General features: G+C 43.2%; 1 protein-coding gene across 16 annotated transcripts in view; it reads right to left on the bottom strand.

Annotated features, from left to right (window-relative positions):
- The window catches only part of LOC110496062 (plectin), a 200,302-nt gene that overhangs the window by 136,123 nt on the left and 41,382 nt on the right, over positions 1 to 22,797 (bottom strand). For 2 of the 16 annotated variants that reach the window (XM_090208451.1, XM_090208452.1), the window contains exon 1: positions 1,129 to 1,453. The exons of 13 other annotated variants lie outside the window; for them this stretch is intronic. In XM_090208451.1, coding sequence (XP_090064577.1) covers positions 1,129 to 1,174 — 46 coding nt within the window. In that variant the 5' untranslated portion in view covers positions 1,175 to 1,453. Of the gene's footprint in view, positions 1 to 1,128; positions 1,454 to 22,797 lie in introns of those variants that run through there. One more of the 16 variants, XM_090208450.1, reaches the window with a different exon arrangement.

Raw genomic sequence — 22,797 nt, 5'->3', positions numbered from 1 at the left:
AACATTAGACCGGTGTTCTGAACTTGTTCAATTAATATTACTGTAACCCCCACTAAGCCAGTTGTGCTGAATGTTCAACATTTTCTGCTCTCACAGCAATCGGTTGGCTGTGCTAGGCTAGCAAGAAATCCCAAAAGGTTACACCAGGGATGGACTGATTACAACCTCGTAGAGACTCAAGAGAGTCTGTCAAGAGCCGAGTGTAAACTATCATTATCAGCCTTTTTAGATTGAGAGATTATAAAGAGAATAAAATGAGTTCTATACTGTCAGTATCCTACAATTATCATTACTCAATTACTACAAAACAGAAGAAAATAACACATGGAAACATTTCCTAACAGGCCTTCTTCACAGTAATCTTGAAAGTCTCATTTAGTGCAAGTGGTTGATGATCAGTGAGATAATCATAGAGTAGCAGTCGGGTGGGAGGGGGGTGCAGTGACTAACACCTCTAGGATGTAAACAAATGCAGCATGAAGTGAGCTGCTCCATGACACACTGCAGTGCATCAAGTCAAAATGAACTGAGCCGAAGAAACATTTCCATACATTATAGGGTAGATTTTTACAAAATGTAATGGTTTTATATGTTATTTGTCCTGTGTCCCAAAGGATCCTCTCCGGCTACAGGCAGGGATATCCCCAGCCAAAGGGCAGGGTCGTGGTTGGCCGGATCGTAGCATTGTCGCGGCGATGCAGCAGCACTCTGCAGACCCCAGCGTAGCGCAGACGCACTGTGTGCCGCATGCAGCAGCGGTAAGCTCGCACCACTCACCCTTCGCACCAGTGCATTCAGAACACAATCACACAAATAGTATGAACACACGCACAAAAAACACACAACATGAAGCAGTCTACAACATACCAGCTCAACTACACCATCATCAATACCAATACTATCACCACCCCCGACCGAGCCCCTCCAGTCACGCTATAACACGTAAGCCATTCTCTCCCTTTATTCTCAACAAAATGCAGAGAGAGTGCGAGAGGGGAAGATCATTTGATCAAACTTTCTCCACAGATTCACAAAATGAGGTACTCCTCTGCAAGGGGTTGTGGGAAAATGAGGCGGTCCTGTCCTGAACATCACACTTGATAAAGAGGGAGACAGAGAGGAGAATACCTTTGAGAGAGGTGATCTCATGCTGGATAGACCTTGCGGTGTCCATGCTCTCCCTCCCACTGCTTCCTTCTGTCCCAGTCAGGCTGTGAAGCTGCCTGCCCCTGAGTGAGCGCTCCTGCTCCGTCTGGGAGGCTATGAACTGCAAAGTCAGCCTAATGCTACACAGCACACTGCTGGAGGAGGTGGAGGATTTCGCTCTATAGTACCAGAGTTGTTGCGGCTGCTAGCTGGCTGGGCTGCGTAGCTGCTCTGTTTGGATTCTCTCTCTCTCCACCTCTCTCATTGCTCTCCCTCTCTCCCCCTCAAACTGAAAGAAATTAAGTGCACCTCCCTCCTTCCCTCCCTCCTCCTCCCCTTCCTCCCTCTACCCCATCCCATCCCCTATGCTTTTAACAGACCAATCACAGCTCAGCCATCACATCTCACAGATGTGTAGGATGGCTTCGCATAGCCATCGCAGATCCTGTAAAAGTAAAAAGTGTCTTCTGAGTGACAGACAAAGGAAGAGAGAAAGATTAAAATGAATTTGCTATACATAGGCCTATACTGTATAGCATATATAATCGGTTTGTTCTTTATCAATGGAGACTTGGTGAAGACGTGAGATGAAAAATTGTCACCAATAAATCACATGGGAGCATAGATTGCAGTGTGCAGTCTTTTTTCACCCTGTCCTTCCCTTGCACCCACATGGATGACACTGTGAGTCGATAGAATCCGAATCTCCTAGAAAAGTGTGTAGTCACTCAATACTACTCTATATTTTATGCCAGTGCTGCAGAGGGGCAGGGAGCTCAGACTTACAGCAATGTAGGATGACGCAGCACCTTTTAGTGAGTGTGTTCTGACGCAGCACCTTTTAGTGAGTGTGTTCTGACGCAGCACCTTTTAGTGAGTGTGTTCCGACGCAGCACCTTTTAGTGAGTGTGTTCCGACGCAGCACCTTTTAGTGAGTGTGTTCCGACGCAGCACCTTTTAGTGAGTGTTTTCCGACGCAGCACCTTTTAGTGAGTGTGTTCCGACGCAGCACCTTTTAGTGAGTGTGTTCCGACGCAGCACCTTTTAGTGAGTGTGTTCCGACGCAGCACCTTTTAGTGAGTGTGTTCCTACGCAGCACCTTTTAGTGAGTGTGTTCCGACGCAGCACCTTTTAGTGAGTGTGTTCCGACGCAGCACCTTTTAGTGAGTGTGTTCCTACGCAGCACCTTTTAGTGAGTGTGTTCTGATGCAGCACCTTTAGTGAGTGTGTTCCTACGCAGCACCTTTTAGTGAGTGTGTTCCTACGCAGCACCTTTTAGTGAGTGTGTTCTGACTCAGCACCTTTTAGTGAGTGTGTTCTGACGCAGCACCTTTTAGTGATTGTGTTCTGACGCAGTACCTTTTTGTGAGCGTGTTCTGATGCAGCACCTTTTAGTGAGCGTGTTCTGATGCAGCACCTTTTAGTGAGTGTGTTCTGACGCAGCACCTTTTAGTGAGTGTGTTCTGACGCAGCACCTTTTAGTGAGTGTGTTCTGACGCAGCACCTTTTAGTGAGTGTGTTCTTATGCAGCACCATCAGAAAGTATTCCTACCCCATAACTAGTTCCACATTTTGTTGTGTTACAACTTGAATTCAAAATGTATTAAATATATTTTTTTCTCACCCATCTATACACAATACCCCATAATGATAGCACATTTTTTCCCCAAAATTTTTGGCATATTATATGAAAATTCAATGCAAAAATATCTAATTATAAATATTAAAACCCCTGACTAAACCAGGTATTCCTCTAGCATTTTGACTGAGCTTAGGTCCATTTATTTTCTTTTTTAGCCTGAAAAACTCCAGAGTCCTTGACGACTACAAGCATGCCCAAAATATGATGCAGCCATCACTATGCTACTATTGCTTTGCCACAGTTTTGCAGTATTACTTTAGTGTGTTGATACCAACAGGATGCATGTTTTGGAATTTTTATATTCTGTACAGGCTTCCTTCTGTTCAACCTGTCATTTAGGTTAATATTGTGGAGTAACTACAATGTTGTTGATCCTTCTTCAGTTTTCTCCTATCACAGCCATTCAACTCTGTAACTGCAACTTTTCAACTTCCTACTACTTTTTAGCTACTTTGCAATTTCTTAGCATGCTAGCTAACCCTTCCCCTAACCTTTAAACGTTTTAGCTAAACCTTCCCATAACCCTAACCTTAACCCCTAGCCTGGCTAACGTTAGCTACCTAGCTAGAATTTGTAACAAATAATACATGAAGCTAATTCTTAACATTGTATGTTTAGCAAATGTGTAACATATAATGCAAATTGTCATTTGTAACACATCATACAAAATGGGTGATGGACATCCACAAATTAATATATACCATACAAAATAGAACATATCATACTAAATGGACTGTGTCGGATTTATGTACAGAATTATACGAAATGCTCAGATCAGGTTGGGCCCAATCTCCACAGGTTGTCACAGCATCTAAAGGCTTGTGTGGGGGATGAGACCAATAAGACAAAATTCCTGAGAGGATCATAAATGCCCTTTGCATAGGGTAATTCAGAGTTTACCCTGTAAAGATACAAGTGACCACAGAGATAATACATCCATATAGATACAGTAGCTTCAGAGTCTGCTTTAGGGGACAAGTTTAGCATACCAGCTAATCTGCGTTAATACCATTGTTACGCTTTATTACAACAAAACCTGGTTGGAAATTAGATTGATGGCACTTTCGAGGCAACGACTAACTGTAGGCACCAATGCTGAGATTTCATCAGGCATGAAGTATGTGTTCATTAATGTCAATGGGTGTGTCTGAAATGGGCCCTGGTCAATGGTAGTGCACTTTATAGGGAAAAGGGTGCCATCTCAGACTAAAACCAACACAAGTGCACGCTGACAATCCCCCAGCCAGAACAACACAGCTGTTTAGGGACTGTTTGATTTGGCTGTGAGCTTGTCTGAGGTTTGGACCTGCATGGCCTTGCTTGATGTTGTCACGGATCCCTCTGGAACTTTTATCACGCACACTTGTCCCCTATTCCCACTGATTAGTACTTGTATAAGTGTGCTCTTTGGTTTCCTTGTCTGTCGATTATTGTTACAGTGTCCGTTGGTGCGTGTCAGTACCTGTGCTGTGTATTTTGGCTTTCGTGCCCTTGTGGATTGCCAGATGATTACGGGTCCCGTGGGTTAATCATTGTGCGAGTGTGTATTTATTCGAGGTACTCCTCACTCTTTTGTTTGGGTTTCAACCCTGTGTGTTGTATATGTGTTTGCTTGGTCTTCGTCCCCGTGCCCTTATACGGCACGCTGTAATTTGGGGCGTAATAAAAAAAACTATTACGCTTTCTTGTGTAAGTTTTTATTTATTTATTTATTTAACCTTTATTTAACCAGGTAGGCAAGTTGAGAACAAGTTCTCATTTACAACTGAGATCTGGCCAAGATAAAGCAAAGCAGTTCGACACATACAACAACACAGAGTTACACATGGAGTAAAACAAACATACAGTCAATAATACTGTAGAAAAATAAGTCTATATACAATGTGAGCAAATTAGGTGAGATAAGGGAGGTAAAGGCAAAAAAAAGGCTATGGTGGCGAAGTAAATACAATATAGCAAGTAAAACACTGTTAATGTAGATTTCCAGTGGAAGAATGTGCAGAGTAGAGATAAAAATAACGGGGTGTAAAGGAGCAAAATAAAGAAATAAATACAGTAGGGGGAGAGGTAGTTGTTTGGGCTAAATTATAGATGGGCTATGTACAGGTGCAGTAATCTGTGAGCTGCTCTGACAGCTGGTGCTTAAAGCTAGTGAGGGAGATGAGTGTTTCCAGTTTCAGAGATTTTTGTAGTTTGTTCCAGTCATTGGCAGCAGAGAACTGGAAGGAGAGGCGGTGACCAGAGAGATATACCTGCTGGAGCGCGTGCTACAGGTGGGTGCTGCTATGGTGTCCAGCGAGCTGAGATAAGGGGGGACTTTACCTAGCAGGGTCTTGTAGATGACCTGGAGCCAGTGGGTTTTGCGACGAGTATGAAGCGAGGGCCAGCCAACGAGAGCGTACAGGTCGCAGTGGTGGGTAGTATATGAGGCTTTGGTGACAAAACGGATGGCACTGTGATAGACTGCATCCAATTTTTTGAGTAGGGTATTGGAGGCTTTTGTAAATGACATCGCCGAAGTCGAGGATCGGTAGGATGGTCAGTTTTACAAGGGTATGTTTGGCAGCATGAGTGAAGGATGCTTTGTTAAGAAATAGGAAGCCAATTCTAGATTTAACTTTGGATTGGAGATGTTTGATGTGAGTCTGGAAGGAGAGTTTACAGTCAAACCAGAGACCTAGGTATTTATAGTTGTCCACATATTCTAAGTGAGAATTGTCCAGAGTAGTGATGTTGGACGGGCGGGCAGATGCAGGCAGCGATCAGTTGAAGAGCATGCATTTAGTTTCACTTGTATTTAAGAGCAATTGGAGGCCACGGAAGCAGAGTTGTATGGCATTGAAGCTCGTCTGGAGGGTTGTTAACACAGTGTCCAAAGAAGGGCGAGAAGTATACAGAATGGTGTCATCTGCGTAGAGGTGGATCAGAGACTCACCAGCAGCAAGAGCGACATCATTGATGTATACAGAGAAGAGAGTCGGCCAAAGAATTTAACCCTGTGGCACCCCCATAGAGACTGCCAGAGGCCCGGACAACAGGCCCTCCGATTTGACACACTGAACTCTATCAGAGAAGTAGTTGGTGAACCAGGCGAGGCAATCATTTGAGAAACCAAGGCTATCGAGTCTGCTGATGAGGATGTGGTGATTGATAGAGTCGAAAGCCTTGGCCAGGTCAATGAATACGGCTGCACAGTATTGTTTCTTATCGATGGCGGTTAAGATATCATTTAGGACCTTGAGCGTGGCTGAGGTGCACCCATGTACCAGATTGCATAGCGGAGAAGGTATGGTGGGATTCGAAATGGTCGGTAATCTGTTTGTTCACTTGGCTTTCGAAGACCTTAGAAAGGCAGGGTAGGCTTGATATAGGTTGTAGCAGTTTGGGTCATGAGTGTCCCCACCCTTGAAGAGGGGGATGACCGCAGCTGCTTTACAATCTTTGGGAATCTCAGACGACACGAAAGAGAGGTTGAACAGGCTAGTAATAGGGGTTGCAACAATTTCGGAAGATAATTTTAGAAAGGGTCCAGATTGTTTAGCCTGTCCAGCTCTTTCAGAACATCAGCTGACTGGATTTGGGAGAAGGAGAAATGGGGAAGGCTTGGGCGAGTTGCTGTGTGGGGTGTAGTGCTGTTGACCGGGGTAGGGGTAGCCAGGTGGAAAGCATGGCCAGCCGTAGAAAAATGCTTATTGAAATTCTCAATTATAGTGGATTTATCGTTTGGAGGTCGTTTGACCGCTGACCCATTATGGATGCAGGCAATGAGTCAGTGATCGCTGAGATCTTGGTTGAAAACAGCAGAGGTGTATTTAGAGGGCAAGTTGGTTAGGATGATATCTATCCCATGTTTACGGCTTTGGGGTGGTACCTGGTAGGTTCATTGATAATTTGTGTGAGATTGAGGGCATCAAGCTTAGATTGTAGGATTAATGGGGTGTTAAGCATGTTCCAGTTTAGGTCGCTTAGCAGCACGAGCTCTGAAGATAGATGGGGGGGCAATCAGTTCACATATGGTGTCCAGAGCACAGCTGGGGGCAGAGGGTGGTCTGTAGCAGGCGGCAATGGTGAGAGACTTGTTTTTAGAGAGGGGGATTTTTAAAAGTAGAAGTTCAAATTGTTTGGGTACAGACTTGGATAGTAGGACAGAACTCTGCAGGCTATCTTTGCAGTAGATTGTATCACCGCACCCTTTGACCGTTCTATCTTGTCTGAAAATGTTGTAGTTAGGGATGGAGATTTCTGAATTTTTGGTGGTCTTCCTAAACCAAGATTCAGACACGGCTAGAACAGAGTGTGCTAAAGCAGTGAATAAAACAAACTTAGGGAGGATGCTTCTAATGTTAACATGCATGAAACCAAGGCTATTACGGTTACAGAAGTCATCAAAAGAGAGCGCCTGGGGAATAGGAGTGGAGATAGGCACTACAGGGCCTGGATTCCCCTCTACATCACCAGAGGAACAGAGGAGGAGTAGGATAAGGGTATGGCTAAAAGCTATGATAATTGGTCGTCTAGATTGTCCGGAACAGAGAGAAAAAGGAGGTTTCTGGGGGCAATAAAATAGCTTCAAGGTATAATGTACAGACAAAGGTATGGTAGGATGTGAACACAGTGGAGGTAAACCTAGGTATTGAGTGATGATGAGAGAGATATTGTCTCTAGAAACATCATTGAAACCAGGTGATGTCATCACATGTGTGGGTGGTGGAATTGAAAGGTTGGATAAAGTATAATGAGCAGGACTAGTGTCTCTACAGTGAAATAAGCCAATAAACACTAACCAGAACAGCAATGGACAAGGCATATTGCCATTAAAGAGAGGCATGCTTAGTCGAGTGATCATAAGGGTCCAGTGAGTAGTGAGGTTGGTTGGGGTAACGGCAATTCAGACCGCTAGCCGGGCCATCGGTAACAAGCTAGTATAGGATAGAGGTCTGTTTTTAGCCACCAGCATTTCCGTCAGTAGATTAGTGGGGTTCCGTGTGGTAGAGGGGATCAATTCAGTTGGCAAAATAGATATAGTTATAGTCACCCAAGAAAAATTGTCCGATAGACCTATTCTGATAGCAGCCGATAAGACAGCTAACAATTAGCGGGCCGCAGATGGGCGTTCAGGTAACGTCGCGACTGAGGGGCCAGGTGGATAACTCTCTCGGGCAGATAACGTCGGTAGTCCAGTCGTGAAGGCCCGGTGGGGCCAAATATTATCTCTGACCTAGATGGATGTAGCAATGGACGAAGCAATTGCAGATTTGGACATGAACAATGAACAATTCTAATATTGGGGATATTGACTGTGCCACAAATGCTAAAAAGCTCTCATTTGGAGAAAGTGTCCAGGTAATTACTGGGAAACCAATATGTAATTTTGTAATTTGGGTGAACTATCCATTTAACCTTCATCATACTCAATGGAAGATAAGTAGGAAGATTCACAGCGGAATTACTGTTTGACCGCTACAGCCATTTCTTGTAAAAAAACAACAACCCTAAACCCCGCATTTCTCTTTCTAGCTCATTTCGGCATGCTTTGGACTTGACATGACACACCTGGGTAAGAATCTTATTTTCTCCTCTCACAAAACCCTGTTGAATTCAGCAGACTGTCTCTGCTGGTCCACTTTTTCATACACTTATCTCTCATCCTGTCCTCTTGTCCAAACGAGCCAGGAGAGAGGCTCGTAGGACGGTGAGAAAATGGCAAATATGGCACACCTCCAAATGCGTACATTTGTGTGGAAGGTGATGTGTGGCATAATGACTATGCAGCTTTTTTCGCCAATCCCTATGCTAAATCCTGCACTACAACAGCCTTAAAATTATTCAGACAAGGCATCAAGGGCTTCTCTTCCAATGAATATGAATGGCTGTCAAGCTGAAGTTATGGCATGGATCGTGTTCCAACTTCTAACAATCTGCAGAGATGGGGGAGAGTAAAGGGGGTGGGGGTTGATATTGGAATGGGATAGGGGTGGTGAGTAGGGAATTGAGAATCTGGGAGGAGTGAAATAAAGAATTGACTGAGCTAGGGGGTGATGGAGAGAGCGATGAGGAGGGGGGAAAGATAAGCGAAGATGGGAGAAACTCTACTACAGTGACAGCGGTCCATCTGAGGGACACAGTGGTTACACAGTCCAGTCAGGCAAGGCAACGCCCCAAAGCTCCAGCCAACAACATTCCAACCCAGTGAGGTCACAGAGGGCTGTAAATCTTGCCCTGTGGCGTCTCTATTAGCACTGCCCACAGCACAGACATGGGATGCATCCCAAGTTGCACCCTATTCCCTACTTTTGACAAGATCCCTATGGACCCTGGTCGAAAGTAGTGTACTATAATGGGGATAGGGTGCTATTTGGGATGCAGCGGGACATGGGGGACTGAAAGGGTTCCGTGTCAACCATGTCACAAACAACACCACACCACAGAGTGGCTCTGTTGGTCCCTCATAAGAACCAAAGAGTGGGTGGAGCAGGAAAGCCATACAAATCAGCTAATCAACATACAATTGATAAATACCAGTTTGATCCTTTGGCAATGGCATTGGAGAGGAGATATCGCATCAGGGAAACACAAGTAGAAATACAGCTGCAAGCAGCAATAACTTGGGTATGTAGTATTTTCGCCTCTTTCACCCGCTCAAATATTATGCCCTTATTTTACAAGTCATCAAATTCGGTTCAGGCACAACACCAACAATACCTCACTGTCCAGGGATGTCTATCTGAAAGCCTCAGTGGTGGGATTTGAACCCAGACTCCTATGGGTTGGTATGTATTACAAGACAAAGGCACTAAGCCTCTGAGCCATTCTCGCATAATAGCAAAAGTCAGGGCAAAAGTCCACACTATGGAAGAGCACGCATGTATGAATTGAAGGTTCCAGTCGTGACTCCTTCGCTTTCACTTACATAAATATTATAACATACAGTATAATAATGTAACATATGCCATTTAAGCAGGTCACTTTTATCCAAAGCAACTTAGAGTAATGCGTGCATACATTCTTTACATCTGGGTGATTGCGAGAATTGTGCCCACTATCCTATTGCAAGCGCCATGCTCTACCAACTGAGTTACAGCCGGCCACCACGTGTGTAGTAGACAAGTGCACACTTCAGGAAAAAGCATAGAGTATTGAGAGTATTAACCAGCCGGGAGCTCCAACTGTCCAAGAGCCCAAACATAGACATATATTTGGTTCTACTCTACTATACTGTGCTCTAGTGTATTTGTATTTATTATGGAAATAGGGTGCAGGCCAGGCAGCAGGCTGTTAGCCAGCCTGCCAGCTTAGTGGAGTCTGACACTAGCACAGTCAGTGTAGTCAGCTCAGCTATCCCCATTGAGACCGTGTCTCTGCCTCGACCTGGGTTGGGCAAAACTAAACATGGCGGTGTTCGCCTTAGTAATCTCACTAGGATAAAGACCTCCTCAATTCCTGTCATTATTGAAAGAGATCGTGATACCTCACATCTCAAAATAGGGCTACTTAATGTTAGATCCCTTACTTCAAAGGCAATTATAGTCAATGAACTAATCACTGATCATGATCTTGATGTGATTGGCCTGACTGAAACATGGCTTAAGCCTGATGAATTTACTGTTTTAAATTTGGCCTCACCTCGTGGTTACACTAGTGACCATATCCCCCGTGCATCCCGCAAAGGCGGAGGTGTTGCTTACATTTACGATAGCAAATATCAATTTACAACAAAAAAAATACATTTTAGTCTTTTGTGCTTCTAGTCATGAAATCTATGCAGGCTACTCAATCACTTTTTATAGCTACTGTTTACAGGCCTCCTGGGCCATATGCAGCGTTCCTCATTGAGTTCCCTGAATTCCTATTGGACCTTGTAGTCATAGCAGATAATATTCAAATTTTTGGTGACTTTCATATTCACATGGAAAAGTCCACAGACCCACTCCAAAAGGCTTTCGGAGCCAAAGTCCAACATGTCTCTGGACCTACTCACTGTCACAGTCATACTCTGGACCTAGTTTTGTCCCGTGGAATAAATGTTGTGGATCTTATGGTTTTTCCTCATGATCCTGGACTGTCGGACCACCATTTTATTACGTTTGCAATTGCAACAAATAATCTGCTCAGACCCCAACCAAGGAGCATCAAAAGTCGTGCTATAAATTCACAGACAACACAAAGATGCCTTGATGCCCTTCCAGACTCCCTCTCCCTCAGAGGACAAAAATCAGTTAACCACCTAAATAAGGAACTCAATATTTTTTTGCCCTTTTTCTCCCCAATTTCGTGGTATCCAAATGTTAGTAGCTACTGTCTTGTCTCATCGCTACAACTCCCGTACGGGCTCAAGAGAGACGAAGGTTGAAAGTCATGCGTCCTCCGATACAAAACCCAACCAAGCCGCACTGCTTCTTAACACAGCGCGCATCCAACCCGGAAGCCAGCCGCACCAATGTGTCGGAGAAAAAACACCGTGTACCTGGCAACCTTGGTTAGCGCGCACTGCGCCCGGCCCGCCACAGGAGTCGCAGGTGCGCGATGAGACAAGGATATCCCTACCGGCCACGCCCTAGCCTGGGCACGAACCCAGAGTCTCTGGTGGCACAGCTGGCGCTGCAGTACAGCGCCCTTAACCACTGTGCCACCAGGAAGGAAGGAACTCAATTTAATTTAACCTCAATACCCTAGATGCAGTTGCACCCCTAAAAACTAAAATCATTTCTCATAAGAAACTAGCTCCCTGGTATACAGAAAATACCCGAGCTCTGAAGCAAACTTCCAGAAAATTGGAACGGAAATGGCGCCACACCAAACTGGAAGTCTTCCGACTAGCTTGGAAAGACAGTACCGTGCAGTACCTCACTGCTGCTCGATCATCCTACTTTTCCTACTTAATTGAGGAAAATAAGAAAAATCCTAAATTTATTTTTGATGCTGTCTCAAAGCTAACTAAAAAGCAGCATTCATGAACTTCTTTGAGGAAAATATCATGATTATTAGAAAGCAAATTACGGACTCCTCTTTAAATCTGCGTATTCCTTCAAAGCTCAGTTGTCCTGAGTCTGCACAACTCTGCCAGGACCTAGGATCAAGAGAGACACTCAAGTGTTTTAGTACGATATCTCTTGACACAATGATGCAAATAATCATGGCCTCTAAACCTTCAAGCTGCATACTGGACCCTGTTCCAACTAAAATACTGAAAGAGCTGCTTCCTGTGCTTGGCCCTCCTATGTTGAACATAATGAGCGGCTCTCTATCCATCGGATGTGTACCAAACTCACTAAAAGTGGCAGTAATAAAGCCTCTCTTGAAAAAGCCAAACCTTGACCCAGAAAATATTTTTAAAACTAAATCGGCCTATATCGAATCTTCCATTCCTCTCAAAGATTTTAGAAAAGGCTGTTGCGCAGCAACTCACTGCCTTCCTGAAGAGAAACAACGTATTAGAAATGCTTCAGTCTGGTTTAAAGGCACTTGTTAAGGTGGTAAATTACCTTTTAATGGCATCTGCATTTGTCCTCGTGCTCCTAGACCTTAGTGCTGCTTTTGATACCATCAATCACCACATTCTTTTGGAGAGATTGGAAACCCAAATTGGTCTACACGGACAAGTTCTGGCCTGGTTTAGATCTTATCTGTCGGAAAGATGTGTTGCAGACTCTGTGGCCTTTCAGAACAGGTGTATACAGTGCCTTGCGAAAGTATTCGGCCCCCTTGAACTTTGCAACCTTTTGCCACATTTCAGGCTTCAAACAAAGATATAAAACTGTATTTTTTTGTGAAGAATCAACAACAATTGGGACACAATCATGAAGTGGAATGACATTTATTGGATATTTCAAACTTTTTTAACAAATCAAAAACTGAAAAATTGGGCGTGCAAAATTATTCAGCCCCTTTCCTTTCAGTGCAGCAAACTCTCTCCAGAAGTTCAGTGAGGATCTCTGAATGATCCAATGTTGACCTAAATGACTAATGATGATAATTACAATCCACCTGTGTGTAATCAAGTCTCCGTATAAATGCACCTGCACTGTGAAAGCGCAGAGAGCATCATGAAGAACAAGGAACACACCAGGCAGGTCCGAGATACTGTTGTGAAGAAGTTTAAAGCCGGATTTGGATACAAAAAGATTTCCCAAGCTTCAAACATCCCAAGGAGCACTGTGCAAGCGATAATATTGAAATGGAAGGAGTATCAGACCATTGCAAATCTACCAAGACCTGGCCGTCCCTCTAAACTTTCAGCTCATACAAGGAGAAGACTGATCAGAGATGCAGCCAAGAGGCCCATGATCACTCTGGATGAACTGCAGAGATCTACAGCTGAGGTGGGAGACTCTGTCCATAGGACAACAATCAGTCGTATATTGCACAAATCTGGCCTTTATGGAAGAGTGGCAAGAAGAAAGCCATTTCTTAAAGATATCCATAAAAAAAGTGTTGTTTAAAGTTTGCCACAAGCCACCTGGGAGACACACCAAACGTGGAAGAAGGTGCTCTGGTCAGATGAAACCAAAATTGAACTTTTTGGCAACAATGCAAAACGTTATGTTTGGCGTAAAAGCAACACAGCTCATCACCCTGAACACACCATGCCCACTGTCAAACATGGTGGTGGCAGCATCATGGTTTGGGCCTGCTTTTCTTCAGCAGGGACAGGGAAGATGGTTAAAATTGATGGGAAGATGGATGGAGCCAAATACAGGACCATTCTGGAAGAAAACCTGATGGAGTCTGCAAAAGACCTGAGACTGGGACGGAGATTTGTCTTCCAACAAGACAATGATCCAAAACATCGAGCAAAATCTACAATGGAATGGTTCAAAAATAAACATATCCAGGTGTTAGAATGGCCAAGTCAAAGTCCAGACCTGAATCCAATCGAGAATCTGTGGAAAGAACTGAAAACTGCTGTTCACAAATGCTCTCCATCCAACCTCACTGAGCTCAAGCTGTTTTGCAAGGAGGAAGGGGACAAAATTTCAGTCTCTCGATGTGCAAAACTGATAGAGACATACCCCAAGCGACTTACAGCTGTAATCGCAGCAAAAGGTGGCGCTACAAAGTATTAACTTAAGGGGGCTGAATAATTTTGCACGCCCAATTTTTCAGTTTTTGATTTGTTAAAAAAGTTTGAAATATCCAATAAATGTCGTTCCACTTCATGATTATGTCCCACTTGTTGTTGATTCTTCACAAAAAAATACAGTTTTATATCTTTATGTTTGAAGCCTGAAATGTGGCAAAAGGTCGCAAAGTTCAAGGGGGCCGAATACTTTCGCAAGGCACTGTATCAGTTTGTCTCTGTGAATGGCTTGTCCTCTGACAAATCAACTGTAAATTTCGGTGTTCCTCAAGGTTCCGTTTTAGGACCACTATTGTTTTCACTCTACACCTCTTGGGGATGTCATTCGAAAACATAATGTTAACTTTTCCTGATATGCGGATGACACACAGCTGTACATTTTAATGAAACATGGTGAAGCCCCAAAATGTCCCTTGCTAGAAGCTTGTGTTTCAGACATAAGGAAGTGGATGGCTGCAAACTTTTTACTTTTAAACTCGGACAAAACAGAGATGCTTGTTCTAGGTCCCAAGAAACAAAGAGATCTTCTGTTGAATCTGACAATTAATCTTAATGGTTGTACAGTCGTCTCAAATAAAACTGTGAAGGACCTCGGCGTTACTCTGGACCCTGATCTCTCTTTTGACGAACATATCAAGACTGTTTCATGGGAGAGCTTTTTTCCACCTACGTAACATTGCTAAAAATCAAACTTTCTGTCCAAAAATGATGCAGAAAAATGTATCCATGCTTTTGTTACTTCTAGGTTAGAATACTGCAACGCTCTACTTTCTGGCTACCCGGATAAAGCACTAAATAAACTTCAGTTAGTACTAAATACGTCTGCTAGAATCCTGACTAGAACCAAAAAATGTGATCATATTACTCCAGTGCTAGCCTCCCTACACTGGCTTCCTGTCAAGGCAAGGGCTGATTTCAAGGTTTTACTGCTAACCTACAAAGCATTACATGGGCTTGCTCCTATCCATCTTTCCGATTTGGTCCTGCCGTACATACCTACACGTATGCTACAGTCACAAGACGCAGGCCTCCTAATTGTCCCTAGAATTTCTAAGCAAACAGCCGGCGGCAGGGCTTTCTCCTATAGAGCTCCATTTTTTATGGAATGGTCTGCCTACCCATGTGAGAGACACAGACTCGGTCTCAACCTTTAAGTCTTTACTGAAGTCTCATCTCTTCAGTGGGTCATATGATTGAGTGTAGTCTGGTCCAGGAGTGTGAAGGTGAACGGAAAGGCTCTGGAGCAACCTTGCTGCCCTTGCCCCTGTCTCTGCCTGGCCCATTCCCCTCTCTCCACTGGGATTCTCTGCCTCTAACCCTATTACAGGGGCTGAGCCACTGGCTTACTGGTGCTCTTTCATGCCATCCCTAGGAGGAGTGCGTCACTTGAGTGGGTTGAGTCACTGATGTGATCTTCCTGTCTGGGTTGGCGCCCACCCTTGGGTTGTGCCGTGGCGGAGATCTTTGTGGGCTATACTCGGCCTTGTCTCAGGATGGTATGTTGGTGGTTGAAGATATCCCACTCGTGGTGTGGGGGCTGTGCTTTGGCAAAGTGGGTGGGGTTATATCCTTCCTGTTTGGCCCTGTCTGGGGGTATCATCGGATGGGGCCACAGTGTCTCCTGACCCCTCCGGTCTCAGCCTCCAGTATTTTTGATGAAGTAGTTTGTGTCAGGGGGCTAGGGTCAGTTTGTTATATCTGGAGTACTTCTCCTGTCTTATCCGGTGTCCCGTGTGAATTTAAGTATTTATGCTCTCTCTAATTCTCTCTTTCTCTCGGAGGACCATGCCTCAGGACTACCTGGCATGATGACTCCTTGCTGTCCCCAGTCCACCTGGCCGTGCTGCTGTCCAGTTTCAACTGTTCTGCCTGCGGCTATGGAATCCTGAACTGTTCACCAGACGTGCTACCTGTCCCAGAACTATTATTTGACCATGCTGGTCATTTATGAACATTTGAACATCTTGGCCATGTTCTGTTATAATCTCCACCCGGCACAGCCAGAAGAGGACTGGCCACCCCTCATAGCCTGGTTCCTCTCTAGGTTTCTTCCTAGGTTTTGGCATTTCTAGAGAGTTTTTCCTAGCCAACGTGGTTTAACACCTGCATTGCTTGCTGTTTGGGGTTTTAGGCTGGGTTTCTGTACAGCACTTTGAGATATCAGCTGATGTATGAAGGGCTATATAAATAAATTTGATTTGACCAAGGCAGCAGCTACTCTTCCTGGGGTCTGGCAATATTAAAGCAATTATACTTTTTAAAAAACATTACAATACATTCATTAAAGATTTACCAACACACTAAGTGTGTGCCGTCAGGCCCCTACTCCACTACATAAAATCCATGTGTACGTGTGTGTGTGTGTGTGTATAGTGCGTATGTTATCATGTGTGTGTATGCATTTGTCTGTGCCTTTGTGTGTCTCTTCACAGTCTCCGCTGTTCCATAAGGTGTATTTTATCTGTTTTTTTTAAATCTGATTCTACTGCTTGCATCAGTTACTTGATGTGGAATAGAGTTCCATGTAGTCATGGCTCTATGAAGTACTGTGCACCTCCCATAGTCTGTTCTGGACTTGGTACTGTGAAGAGACCTCTGGTGGCATGTCTCATGAGGTATGCATGGGTGTCTGAGCTGTGTGCTAGTCCTTAAAAACAGACAGCTCGGTGCTTTCAACATGTCAATACCTCTCACAAATACAAGTGTACTGTACTATACTATACTCTATAGAACAGTGGAGGCTCCTCAGATGAGGAAGGGGAGGACCATCCTCTTCAGTGAATTTCATAAATCTTAAAATTGTAAAACATTTAAAAAGTTAAACTATACTAAATATAATCATATGTCACCAAACAATTGATTAAAACACACTTTTTTGCAAAGACAGTCTACAATAGCCTCAACAGCACTCTGTCGGGTAGCACCATGGTGTAGCCGGAGGACAGCTAGCTTCCGTCCTTCTGTGTACATTGACTTCAATGCAAAACACAGGAGACTCATGTTTCTCACCCCCTTCCATAGACTTACACAGTAATTATGACACCTTCTGGAGGACGTCCTCCACCCTATCAGAGCTCTTGCAGCATGAACTGACATGTTGTCCAAAGGATCAGAGAATGAATCTAGTACTGGAAGCATAAACTACTGTTAGCCATCACTGCAGTGTATAATATGTGGTGAGTAGTTGACTCAAAAGAGAGAGAAAGACCATAGTTGAACAGTTTTGAAAAAATGTATTTATTCCAAAATGAAGGAGAAGCAAGAGAGAAGGAATACAACATGGCTGCTATGAAAGTGAACAGTGTTTATGCATGATCAGGAGTGTATTCATTCCGCAGATTCTGAACAACATTTCTTAAACGAAAACAAAACGGAACAAAAAGGGAATAAACATACCTGACTTTGTCCAATAGAGACTCTAATTTGCATCTGTTGTACTGATGATTAGACCCGACATCAGTTAGATGCAGGCAAGAGTGTGCAAGGCAGTATTGAATGTCACTGTCTGTCAACTCAAATGTGTCTCTCGACCTGTGTGCACCTATGTTGTAAACTTTCATTCATAGGCTGGGTTGTTGCAACCTCATGATGGGTAGGTACAGAGAAAATGTAAGTATCATGTAGTAGCCTAAACCCATCGCTGTTACATTAAACTGGGTGAATGGAATATGAAATAGAATCATCCAATTTGCTGTAATAGAAATATGGCCATGCTCATGAAAAAAAAATCATCCTCCCTCATCTTAAACGGCGCTGACCGCCACAAAACTATTCGACGGATCTATACTCCACTATACTATATATCTTACTGTATTGTATTTTACTATCATTCTCAAATACCTTGGAGATAATAAGCTATCTCTGCACTAACTAAAACTGAGGCAATTATTTTTGGGCCCAGAACTAAATTGTGTATGTCCTCTGAAATCAGTGGAATTATGGGGTGAAGTGCTGACTACTAAAACCTCTGTTAGCTACCTGGGATGTATCCTTGATGGAAGCTTGGGAGGTGTGAGCATGGTCAATAAGGTGCTAGGGAAGGTTAATGCCAGGACTAAGTTTTTGTCCAGAAAGTCCAAGCTGCTTGATAAGGACTCTGCCCTCATTCAATGCCATTTTGACTATGCTAGTACTTCCTGGTTTGGGGGCTTATCTAAACATATGAAGGGGAAGCTCCAGATAGCCCAGAATAAGCTGATCAGGGTAGTATTGAAGGTGAGTCCATGTACACACATAGGCAGGAGCTGCTTTCAGGAACCCAACTGGCTGCCTGTTGAGACTAAGGTGTCCCAGATTAGACTGGGTTTGGTTTACAGGAGTATTTATGGTTCTGCATCCAGATCTCTAACCGATTACTTTCCCCATGTTAGGGATGCAAACAATCACAGCACCAGATCAGGTGTTGCTAATGTGTGCTTATACAGGTTCAGGAGTAATGCTGGGAAAGGTACTTTCTTGTATACTGGAGCTTCAGAGTGGAATGTGTTGACTCTGCACATAAAAACAACATCCTCTCTGGGCAGCTTTAAAAAAAAATGTTTTTTTTAAAACTGTTTGATGTCTTCAGTGCCCATTTCAATGTACCTTACGATGCAACTGAAATGATGAGATCGTAAAACATAAAAACAAAGAAGAAAATATATCTCCCCGTCATACTGTGTTGGATCTTGCCTCAAGAGGACCACAATGGAAGTAAGTCCCAGACTTTATTGTATGTTATCCTCAATGATTTTACTCATGGCTTTTCAAGTAATGTGTGCTTTATATTTTAATTACCTAAATGTGTGCTGAAAAAAAAAAATCTAAATGAAACACTACTCGAGTTTACTATACTGGATCTTGTTTTTCCCCATTTCAACTGGTCATTGGTCTGGTCATTGTCTCAATACCCTGGTCCATGATCTAGGTATAAGAAAGTCTTGGTCTGGATCTAAAGGGTTCTGGTCTTCATCTCTGGTACTCGCACCACTTTTATACTTTTGAATCCATGTGGGTAGTGGTCAAGTGCACACTTCAGGAAACACTGTAGAGTATTGAGTTGCAAGGCCAGCAGGGGGCTTCATTCCCTCCCAGAGCAGCTTGAATTGTCAGGCTTAATTGGCTCACTACAACCATGACGGTTCAGACATAAACTGTCACACACTGATCTGTTTCACCTGTCGTTGTGATGGTCTCCACCTGCCTCCAAGTGTCACCCATCTTCCCCATTATCCCCTGTGTATTTACTGGATTATTAACCTCTGCCTACCCTGAACCTGCCTGCCTTGACCGGTCTATTGCCTGCCCCTGTTGGATCACAGGGGCAGGCTATAGACATTAAACCATTGTTAATTAAATGTTGTCTGCATCTGGGTCTTACCTTCATACCTGATATCAACTTCATTTATATTGCATATCAAGATCTTGGTCTATAGATGCTGTACACAAAGTTTATGAAAAATTGATTTAAATGGTGTCTAATGGGATGCTGAAGAATTTACACAATTTTCAAAATGGCAGATGATCCATCGCGGTGACATCATTGGTCCAAATTTGTTCCTCGGGTAGAGAGGAACCTCTGTAACAAATTCCGAAACTCTAGGTCAAAGGAGGAGGCGGGCTGACCTTTTGATGTCAAATGTTTATAGCACCACCATGTGCAACCAGATGTATTTGTGCACCAACTTACACCATCCCACTTAGTTTGGTCTCTGGAGGTCTTACCATTTAAGAACTATAGCTCTCCAAAGATTGGATAATAATAATAATAATAATAATAATAATAATAATAATAACAATAATAGGGCTCCAGCCAATGTTCCCTCTAAGCTGCGGGCGTGCACGCTCCTCGGAACTGCCGCGCAGAAGAAATACCATCCGGTGCAGAGAAGCACGAGATTGAACTTCACTCAACTTTCTAGAGTTTTCCGTCTTAGTTAACACTATCAACGTTTCGCTTTACTGTGGGAACTGTGATCGAGACAATGCTATATTAGCCACTTTCAATGCAACAAAACAAACTCTGCAAGATATTTAGTTGTAGGCAGAACTCATTGGAGTAGGATTCTATTGAATTGACACGCACGACTCAGCCTGTACTCTACTCAGACTTGTGCAGCATAACTAATCAGAGCTGCAGTAGGCCTATATGCAAATAAACCATTGCCACATATGGATCTTTGCCCTTCTATTTAAAATGGACTGTGTTTACAGCATGGTCGGCAGGTAGCCTAGTGGTTAGAGCATTGGACTAATAACTGAAAGGTTGCAAGATCAAATCCCTGAGCTGACAATGTAAAAATCTGTCGTTCTTCCCCTGAACAAGGCAGTTAACCCACTGTTCCTCGGCAGTCATGAAAATAAGAATTTGTTCTTAACTGACTTGCCTAGTTAAATAAAAATGAGAGGTCATGAGTAGATGCGCTTGTTTTGAAATCAAAGCCAGAAATGCATGTAGCCACGTGTTCATATCCTTTGCTAGTTAGTGAGTTATTATCCCAGTTATAGATCATTTGTAGTCAGCAATAGGGGAGTGATTGCTTCTGACAAGAGCACAAAACGTATACATTTCTAGACATCTTTGAAAAGGGAGTCAGGTTAAGAGCTTTTTTTTGTCTTAAATGGGCAATGTCTTTTGAGACAAGCTTGAATAAGCTAAGTAGCCAATAGGCAGAGGGTAGCATAATTTGTCTAATTATTTTGTAATAATGGTATGGGAATAATAATGCATTTTATTTTGTAAAGTAGTTTCTTGCATCAAACTACAACATTTTCAGACACCTTCTTGTCTGAAGGACAAGTGGATAAACAGGTTAATGTCAAGCCTTACGTTTAAAAAAAAAAAATCAACAATCTCATGGAATGTAGACCTACATTTAACAACACATATTGGCTGCTACTGTACTGTAGGCTGAATGATAGAACAGCTATTTCCATGTTAAAATGTTATGGGATGCATTTTCTCAATATTTGTTTTATTTAAGGCCACTCTGGTAGGCCTACACTATGCTCAAATAGCCACAGTAGCCTACTTGACCACTGTCTGAAACTGTAACTTAAAGCGGGTACAGCCTCAGTGTTCACTGATGACAGGCAGTAAACATCATGTACCAACTGAAAGGACATTCCCATCATACAACACAAGACGAAGCAGGATATCAGAACATCAGTCAAGTGCATCAGATATCATCAGAATAGACACCGAGTTCCATATCAAAACCATGTTACAAATACTGTTGTGATTAACCTGACCAAACTTCCAGGAAGTGATATGTCATAACTTAAGTGTTTTCATTGAGGATGCTGTTTCCATGAAACTGTTCAAGTCCATACTTCCCACACAGGGGGTTGTAGGCCCTCATATACACCCTTGTACTGGGGTGTGGTTTGCCCCAGTCCACACACTCATCAGTTCCAGAATGAGAGCTTGGACCAGGACCAGCCCACTCCCACACTGACGGGGGCGACTGGGTTAGTGCAGGCTGTTTGGCTCAGATGTAGAATGTGATGTCTGATCTTGGCTCTGGTCTAAAGAGGCCAGATAATGTCTGGAGTGCCATCTAAACTTAGCAAAGATATATCAATTTCCAAGTGCAGTTGTTGACATTATCACTCCACTGCGCACACTCACAAATCAATACAAACCCATACATCACTGACAGAGACTCTTGAAATGTATCCCCAATACAAAGACACTGAATGTGAGGAGAAATGTCCTTCTGAACAATATTACAGGAGAGACAATATTACACGAATCAAGGACTAAAGAGGTTTTCCCGAATCCATGCAACAACTGCAACTCGACTGTCATTCATTGATTAAATATTGATTGGAAGAGATGTCTTGTCTGAATCATTCTAAGGCTGTTCCTCTTGTAAGTGCAAGATTTAGCACAGGGATTGGTGAGAAATGCTACATAGTAATTATGCCATACATCACTTTCCACACAAAATGTACAGGTGGGATTTCTGTAGCTCAGACAAAGCTCCACTAGGGGCTGTTCTAGGGCCACCCTGAAGTAGATGTTACAGGGGTGGAGATTGGGAACAACACTTCCGTTATCTGTGTGAGATGGCCCTACTGACAAAGGCCATAGAAGAGCAGAGGTTGGGACAGGTGATGTTTTGTTTCTGATGGTTTGATTTATTAATTACTCATTTCCAAAATGATTATCAATATTATAGCGTCCATTTATATTGTAAGTCTGACAGGTTTCCAATATTATTAAAATCAACTGGTGAAAATGTGTTTTGGCACCCTCGTTCACCTTGACATAAACAAGATCAGACATTTCTGTTTATCTTATAAGCTGTTGAATTAACTGGCCAGCAGGATGGAGTGACAGTGGAGGGTGTATGTATAGCATATAGGTGTTTGGGCACTAGCATGAGCTTGGAAATTAAAGGGGGCACCAGCAACAGTTGAAGTCAGAAGTTTACATACACCTTAGCCATGTACATTTAAACTCGGTTTTTCACAATTCCTGACATTTAATCCTAGTAAAGATTCCCTGTCATAGGTCAGTTAGGATCACCACTTTATTTTAGGAATGTGAAATGTCAGAATAATGATTTATTGAAGCTTTTATTTATTTAATCACATTCCCAGTGGGTCAGAAGATCACACACACTGAATTAGTATTTGGTAGCATTGCCTTTAAATTGTTTAAAATTGGGTCAAACATTTTGGGAAGGCTTCCACAAGTTTTATACAATAAATTGGGTAAATTTTGGCCCATTCCTCCTGACCGAGCTGGTGTAACCGAGTCAGGTTTGTAGGCCTCCTTGCTCAAACACACTTTTTCAGTTCTGCCCACAAATGTTCTATTGGATTGAAGTCAGGGCTTTGTGATGGCCACTCCTATACCTTGACTTTGTTGCACTTTAGCCATTTTGCCACAACTTTGGAAGAATGTTTGGGGTCATTGTCCATTTGGTTGACCCATTTGCAACCA

This window comes from Oncorhynchus mykiss, chromosome 18 (genome assembly GCF_057628025.1).
Source record: "Oncorhynchus mykiss isolate SJ-2025 chromosome 18, ASM5762802v1, whole genome shotgun sequence".
Taxonomy (NCBI): domain Eukaryota; kingdom Metazoa; phylum Chordata; class Actinopteri; order Salmoniformes; family Salmonidae; genus Oncorhynchus; species Oncorhynchus mykiss.
This window is presented reverse-complemented; position numbering and strand designations above follow the sequence as displayed.